The sequence below is a fragment of the Corvus brachyrhynchos genome, unplaced genomic scaffold (genome assembly GCF_000691975.1).
Source record: "Corvus brachyrhynchos isolate BGI_N302 unplaced genomic scaffold, ASM69197v1 scaffold59, whole genome shotgun sequence".
NCBI lineage: Eukaryota > Metazoa > Chordata > Aves > Passeriformes > Corvidae > Corvus > Corvus brachyrhynchos.
In genome coordinates, this window is record NW_008246054.1 from 1,560,608 (window position 1) to 1,569,117 (window position 8,510).

At 43.5% G+C, this 8,510-nt stretch overlaps 1 protein-coding gene across 8 annotated transcripts in view; it reads left to right on the plus strand.

The window, feature by feature from the left end:
- STRBP (spermatid perinuclear RNA binding protein) overlaps positions 1-8,510 on the plus strand; it is a 40,324-nt gene that overhangs the window by 1,054 nt on the left and 30,760 nt on the right. For all 8 annotated transcript variants that reach the window (XM_017745561.1, XM_017745555.1, XM_017745556.1 and 5 more), the window contains exon 2: positions 6,121-6,296. In XM_017745561.1, coding sequence (XP_017601050.1) covers positions 6,294-6,296 — 3 coding nt within the window. In that variant the 5' untranslated portion in view covers positions 6,121-6,293. The remainder of the gene's footprint in view (positions 1-6,120; positions 6,297-8,510) is intronic.

Sequence of the window (8,510 nt, forward strand, 5' to 3'; positions counted from 1 at the left end):
TAGGGTGTCTCAAGTCACAAATCAGTTCAGTGTTTCACAGATGTTGAGAATCCAGTGGTGATTCTACCTTGTCTCAAATGAATACTTTGCTATTCATTATTTGTGTATTATCTAATCTGTGACTTTTTATTTAAGACACCTGCCAAGAAATGCACCCTTTAAGATATTTTGTTTTCTGCAGTGCTCAATTTTGCAGGCAATTCAGCTTTGCATATTTCTGACTGGTTGAATAGGAAAAACATTAAACTGTTTATGTGTCAGTTTGTTATTTAAGTGTCAGCAGTCAGTTTTTAAAGCTTTTTGCACTTGGTGTCTCTCTTGTCCGTCGTGCACCTTGACACCCATAGCAGAAGGTGAAGGCAATTTCAAAATAAATTCATTAGAGCCCCTCTGTAGCTCTGGCTGTGCTGGGGGTTGTGCAGGTTTCAGGGAATGTGAAGCCAGATAAAAATCTAGAGGAAGATCTATGTAAAAAATACCTCGAGGTCTGCAGCTGGGGTGCTGCTCTGAAGACCACCTGGTGAGTGTGGCGAGTACCTTCCTGTCATCAGGAGTCTGTAGTAGGTTCAATCCCTACGGAGGATTTATAGTCTTTCCAAAACTGTTATTTTTCTTACACATTACAATTCAATAGCTGCAGTTATTTCTACTAATGTCTATTTCTTTCTGAGACTGGATGGTGTGATTCTATCTAAAATAGAGCATTTTTTTCTTCAAATGATTGCTTATGTGCTCACACAGTGCCTCTGTTGTTCCTTTTTTAACCTTCCTGTTAGGCTGGTAATGATTTCCCCTTAGACCATCTTTTCACCTTCTTTCCAGGAGCTAAAAATATGAGCTACACTCTGCACATCCCCGTTTCCTTTACCTTAATGCATTAATTTAGATTAAGCAGTTGCTTGCCTTTGATTCTTCAACTTCTTTAATTACTGTACCAGTGTGATTTCTTTTGGCTCTTTTTCCATTCCTTCCTCCACAGTGGAGGGGAATCCATGTGTTCACTGATTTTCAGTTGCATCTCTGACCTGAGGGTCCCCAGGTTCTCCATCTGCGCCTTGGCACAGATGGATTCTCTCCAGGAGCTCTCCAGTAGCTTCCTGCATGCTGACAAGTGGGCAGCTGTTTTCCTTGCACTGTGAGCATTGTCAGAGCTCTGGACCCTGGAAGGTGACTTTGATTCCTCCATTCTAATGGTTACAGGTGCTGTGGATCCAGATCTGGTTATCAAGTTTGTGCCTACCCTGTCTTTGGCAGTTAAAGCTGGGTGTGGGGGCTGCCTGGCAGGGCCTGCTCCTGAGAAATCTTCAAGCACAGCAGCCTTTGCTTGAAATATTATGAGAGCTGAACAGGCAGAAGTAATCCCAGACTCAAGTATTTGTTGTATGAAGTATAAGAGTTTGCCAGAGGAAGTACCTTTTCAGCTTCTAACTATAGCGTTGCTTTGTAATTGTTCATTTGGATGGAAAATTCCAGCCTTCTAAAGGTTATCCCAGATGCAACTTTGCCAGGAAATGCATTACATGGGAAATAATACAACTCCTATGAATACACAGTCTCCAGGTGAAATCGGATGATGAGCATACTGTTGGAAGCAGTCTGAGCCTTGTTAAATGTGTCCCAGTGTTACAGGGCACTGCTTTCCAGAATGCTGCTGGGGCTCTGAGTGGCCAGGATTTCTCTTCGTGTAGTGGGGAAGGAGGAAGTTCCATACAAGGAGCTGGGATTTTAAATAGTGAATATCTGCACAAGGCACAGGTCAGTCATATTTTGCAGATTTCTCTGCCCTGTGCTCCTCTCTGAATCCTCATGAATTGTATTTCTTATCTGTTCCCCCCAGTTTGTTGATACTTTTAGCATGAGGGAAAACTATTTTGATATTTCTCTGTCAGTTATTTTGACATCAATCAACACTGCAGATCTTGTTTTGTTTGGTGTCTGGGTACATCATAAAGAGAGTTGCTGAAAGAGTTCAATTACAATATCAGCATCTCTGCCAAATGTATTGAGCTGTTCTGAAAAGCGGCTTGTCTTTTCTGACCCAGATACACAGTTTCCAACTGTGGGAGATGCTGCCAGAAAGACTCTTGGCAGAAGGCCAGCAATAAAATTATACTGCAGAAAAACACAACATATTTTCAGCAGCACTTTGTGTGGTGTGATGAAAAATTACCTGTCTCCTGAATGCAAAGCAGAGGCTAAAATAAACTTCCAATTTGAAGTTGCAAGACTCTCATTCTGACTTTTGAAAGTAACAAAAAATTGTATAAATTCCAGTTATTTTCTGTTACTGTGTCTGATACACCTCGGGCTGTGTTAGATACTCATTGCTTTGTTATTAGCAACCTCTGTTGTTCTTGCTGCCCTGTCAGTATAAACTCTGCTCTTGGGGTGCTGCACACTGCAAACTGCAGTTCTCCTGGGCAGATACTGGTGTCAGGGTAGATTCAGAAGGTGGAGGGTGTTTTTAATGCTTCAGCTGAGTAACTGTTAGCGTGTGCCTTCTTGATGGAGCATTTAAAACCAATTTTCATGGTGTTCTACTTGGCCTGGCCAGGAGCCTGAAGAGCAGCTCACTGAAGTGAGGGGTTTGGAGCTCTGGTGTCCAGTGACCCCAATTTCCTCTTCTCTGTTGCACCAGTAACACTTCTGTGCAAGGCGCTGCTGCAAGGGGATACTGGGGTGCCAGACACAGTTCATATCTCCTTTCTAGAGGTTCAGAGCACCCTAATTCTGATATTTCAGTCCCCATGGAATGCAAGTACCTGTTTCTCCTGCCTTTTCATTTCTCTGTTTGAAGGCACTCAGAGGTAGCTGAGCATATTCATCACCCCCGGCTGTTTAACTGTCTGTCCCCTGGGAATGCAGCTGCAGATGGAGGAATATCTCCTACTACAAAAGCCTCATCTGAAATTCTTTTTGTTTGTCTTGAGCCAAAGCATAAACTTCCTCTGTGAAGGATGGGATGTTTAATGGAAGTTGCTACAGTGTCATGGTGTTTTAATAACATTTCTAATGTGTCAAATCCCCAGTGATTTTAAACCACACTGCAGACTCTGCTTGGCTCCGCTGTGACCTGGTTTGGAGACAGAGATTATTTACTCTTGTTTTACACTTTAGGGGCACACGATGCAGAGCAGAAGTGACTTTTTCAAGGTCACCAAGCTCTCGGTGGTGCAAGGAGCTTCCTGTACAAGTTTTCTTGCAAGTGTGGGTGGCTGCCCCTAGGTAAGACAGCCACACATTTAAATATTGTGCTTTTTAATCTGGGCATCAGCTGTTACTTCCCTGAGGATGCAGGAACAAATCTCCTGCTATAGTCTGGTAGTGGAATGAGGCTGTTGGATTTATGGAATTGCTGCTCACTTCACATAATGCTTTCTGATGTATTTGGTGCTGAGCTATGTTATGCTGCCTTAGTCCATATGGTTGGAGCAGATTTGATTTTGGTTTTCCTTAATTTAATTCTGTGTGCTGTCAAATGTACTTTATTCTGTATATTGTGTCTGCACTTTTATAGTAAACTCCCTCCTGTTTAGTGCTTTTGTTGAAAATGTTCTCTCAAAGTCTGAACTAAATTAGGGTTTCACTCCTATGCGTGTTTCTGAAATATTCGTAGGATGTTAATGACTTGGAAGACATCATGTATCAGCTTCAACTCAATTTTCAGGATTTTTTTCCAGCTTTCTGATTTGTATAATAAAGATCCCTTTGTAATTCATCTGTCTGTGCCTTGACTTCAGCCACGCACTGCTGAAAAAAAGGGCAGGTAAGACAGGGTTCATAAATACCTTCATCCAACAACCTTTACTTGTCACTGAAAACTTAACCTGTCTTGAAAACAAGAAAACAGGTCACTGCCTGCTAAGGCAGGGTATGGAGAGGTGGTGGTGTTTTCACTTCATCAGCCCAGCAGAGATTACCCCCATTGTGGCTGTGACACATTCATTTCCAGCCTGTTTTGGATTTTCCAAGAACCCTGGGAAGCACCCGGCACAGCCAGGGCTGCCCTGAGGAGTGCGTTTCCAGAGCTTGGGCGGCTCTTGCAGACTTGCCCTCTAGACAGCAGCCTGCTCAGCACTTACTGAGCACCAGAACTTGCTCAGCCAGCTATCTCTGTCCATCTGCTTGCCACAGCCTGGGCGAGCTGATAAGCAACAGCTTGCAGTAGTCTTGGGAAGGAGGCTGGGCTGGAGTGTTGCTGGAGTCTGGAGACATTGTACTGGGCATATGCTGAAGTCAGCAACACATTCCAGTGCCCTTCTCTCTGCCTGAAATTGCCAAGTTACAGCTACCAGAGAAGATAACAAACCAAAAATGTGAAATGTGGGAGTGACAGGGAAGAAGAGTAGGTGAAGATAGCTGAAATTCAGTTTGGAGAGAAATAATTTGAAATACATTATCTAGAAATGTGTCTCATAAAACTCTCTCTAGTTTGCTATTTGCTGACTCAAGTTAGTATTATTAAAAAGCAGAGCAACCTTGTAAAGAGTATGGCTGGTTCTGGAGATGGTGAAAGGCTGTTGAGCGTGGAGGAGCTTATGACTAGCTCGCAAAATAAATACTGCCAAAGCAGTGATCTTTGCTTAGTTTTCCTCCCAGCTGCCCCTGTCTGACTTCCAGGATCTCTTAAGAGAAAGAACATCCCCTTCCTTGATTGCTTCTGGGAAGCAATTTGGTAGAGTGTTAATACACCTTGGTGGGCACAGAGCCTCTGTGATGAGAAGTGGGGTCAGTCAGGGTTTTCATTAGCTTGCTTTTCCCAAGTATTTTTAGTATGACTGCACTTAACTCTCTTGGGGTTTCTTCCTTGGCATTTTCAGCTGCTGGAACAGACAGGCCCCTGCACAGTGTTCTTGTCTGGCTTTTTGTTTTACCCAGTTCTACATCCTAAATTCAGTGGTGTGACATACAAACAACTATCAGGCCCTTGCTGCCAAAGCTACTGGTCCTGTAAACATGCTTAATTTCTTCCTAACTAGGGAAACAGGGAAGCGAGATCTCTTGTTACCTTTTCCCCTGTCACATTCAAATCTCTGTGGGATGCAACATTTTAATTATTCCCTGTCACATCACAGGTTTAAGTATCTCCTCAGCTTTCAAATCATCTCACCTATCCCTGTGCTGTTGCCAAACATGCTTTTAATCTCTAACAATGTCAGGCTTCTCTGACACACAATATGCAAGGCATTGCTGGAGAAGGGGGGTCAGCATACAGGAGAAAAGGAAAACATTTTAGTGTGTGTGTGTCAATCTGCAGAAATTTACTGACTGGGTTTCCAATTGCTTCAAAACGTTGTTGGAGAGCTGATGCAACGATATGTGTAGTGAAAGGAAAACAGGAATTTTCTGCAAGGACTGGAGTGTCTTGCTGTGCAGTGAGTTTATGCTTCCCTCTCTCACATTACCTGCTCTGTTATTCTGCTCTTCTCTCTCATAGAGCATTTCTTTGCAGTTTTATGCTGCCAGTGCTGGTGTTGTTTCCCAGTTTAGTACAGGAAGGCTGCTCTTGAAGGATCTTTTCCATGCTGTGTGCTGGGAAAGGCAGTGCATGGGCAGCACAGGGGGTGTGGGTGATTTCAGCTCCTCGCAAGTCTGACGTCTGCAGTTTGTTAGAATGTGCTTGTCTGTCTTTAAATAACAACTTGCAGTTATTGCAACCTGAAGCCTTGGTTCTTGTGCAGCATCTGACACAGGATCGAGGGCTGCACTGAGGATTTCCACAGAGAATTACTTTTTGGTAATTAAATGTAGTGTGTCTGATTCCTAACATGCATGTGACACTAAAATAGAGACTTCTTGAGCTGGTTTCACATAGACCGTGTTTGCCATGTTGGATTTCCTGTCATCCTCATCCCAGAAACTGGGATTGCCAGGTGGTTGACAAACCTCTCTGGGATCAGTTCTAACTGGCACGGGAAAGTCGTTACATGTGTGTGGGCACATCATAAAAAGTTGCTTTCCATAGTGACATCTGTTTGCTCAGCTATAAATGGATCACTGACTGTCCCATCTGGAAGCTGGTGTGCTCTGATCAGTGGTTTGCCTCATGTGCTGCATCCAGCACTTCTGGAATCAACACGCCATCACTGCTGGTTTCAAGTTGTTTCTCTCTTTTTGCAGGTGAATTAGAGAAAGTGACTCCCAGAGCACCTTGGCTGCATGAACTCTTGAGCTGTCAAGGGACTGAGAGGCTTATGAAGAGGTTCTGTCAGGCAAAACAGTGCTTAGCAAAGACACCAAGGAGGAGGGAAAAAGAGAAAGGGAGGGAGAGAGAGCTGAAACACTAACAAACCATGGTAGGTATTTGTTGTCTTTCACAGGGGTGCATTGAAAGTGTTTTCTGCTGCCAGGCTTGCATGGGGCCTGATCAAACCCAACAGAGGGGATTTTCTGACCTTGCACTAACTGAGGGATGGTAATGTGTGCTTTGAGCAAAGCAAGTGAGGTTTGATGTATTGTCAGCCTCTTAAAGCCAGAGAGTGTTCTTGTGAGCCTGCAGTACATGAATTATTAAAAACGAACGAAGGGATGCTCATAAGGTTTTCTAATAAAACTGGCATTAGCAGGCTGTAGCAAACAGCATCAGTGACCTTGAACTTGCAGATTTCATTACCAAATGCTCACACTCCCCTTCCACCTCTACCTCACAAAAGCAAGTTTTGATTATTCACATCCATGTGTCTGTGATTGATGGTGCCTCTGTGCACACTTTGTAACAGTGTAGATGAAACGTGTGTAGCCAAATACACCTGGTGTGTATTGTTTAAGTGAAGAGTCACTTCTCATCTGCCTGGGTTTGGCTGCAAATTAGAAATGCCTGAGATGTGAGATTTGTAAAGGTGAGCAAATATGAAGTATTGTGATGGTGAGATTCTGAAAATGTGTTCACAAAAAGGCAATAAACCTACTCAGTTCCTGAACAATATGAGTGGAGAGCCGTTTAAGCATACTTACGTATTTTTAAGTCCTCTAAGGTTATTACTGAGAGAATGGAAATAAGAATAAATGCAGTAAATTTTAAGTACAGTTGCTAATGTTTGTGTGGCTGGTTGCTGCTGGTAGGCTGTATGTTCATATTTGTATTTACAAAAAAGACTTAAACCTAGACTTTTGTCAGTTGCAGAGTGAAAGGGGGAAAGAACACCTTACAAAGCAGAGTTGTTAATGTATTTTAAACAGTGTCCCACTTTGTCATTCTTTTCGCCCTGAATTGTAATGAGGAATTGATCTTGTCAGCCCCTCTTCATTAGAAAAGAAAACGTGTCTCATAATTAGGAGTTACCAATTTGTTTCTGTCCCACTGTTGCAACTGACATTTCGTAAGGTAAAAGATGGTGGGTGAATTGTTAAATGTAGCTCGGCTGTTTCCCTGCAGCTCCGCCTGTATCCATGTTGTGGATAACCACAAGAGGGACCTCCTGGAAGTGTTTTGCAGCCTATCAAACTGCAGGGGATAAAACCGGCCCCTGACAGATGAATTGTTACTGCCCAAATTATCCATCTGGGTAGGAACACAAAAATTAGGAAGGGAATGATGTCATGACCTTCAATGGTAGAGACACAGAGAGTGCAATAAACCAGGAAATCGTGGACAGATCCTTAATAAGGATCCAGCCCAGAGGCCTCTGAGGTTGTTCAAAGGCCCATTGCGTCCTTAGGAGTGGATACAGCTACAAACCCATGAAATAGGGGTGAAAATTACACCCAATTAAGGTGCTTAAAGTGTGGGAGGAACAGAGGGGTTCGGTTGGTGATTCCAGGTTCTGGGAGGCTTTCAGCAGTGACTGATGTGTCTATAGAGACCAAGACCTATTGCTGCTCTTGCCACAGGCCTGTGCTATGATCACAGCTGGTCTGGGGCACTGTTTAAATCAAAAAAGTCTCACCTGAATAGTCTGCAGCAAACCCAAAACCTCCTAGCACAGGTTACCCAACCAGTGAAGTTTACCTCCCTCAGCAGTATCACTCAGGACTCTGAGTTTCACTGCAGACTTTTTAAATTAGCACTCTAATCTCTTCCTATTCATTTGAATGTTTTTAAAAAAGAAATTTCAGTCTCTTACTATTTATCTTTATTCTCATCTTCATTCATGCCTTTGTAAATCCCTGTGCAGTTGCTGAGCCTCTCACAGTTCTGTACTGCCTGTGACTTCATCTGCAGCAGCAGCAAACCCATGAGGGATTGGCTCTTTGACTGCCTGTTCAAGGTGTGCTGCTGTTGTCCCTGACATAACCAGAGGAGAGGTGGCTGCACTCAGCACTTAGAGAATATGCAAAGTTGCATTTAGAGAGTATCAATGCCTTTTGCAAAATAGGAATCATCTCTCCTTGCCCGCCCTCCTTTCCACATGCTATGCCCAGTCTGCTCCCCCCCGGGATGCTCATGTTGTGAATTTCCCTGCCTTGGCACAAGGTTACCTTTTGGGATCAGGACCCTAGCTCTTCCCTTTGCTCCAAGCTATCCAACTGCTGTAGGCTGCCACAAGCCAACAAAGATCTCTGAAATTCAG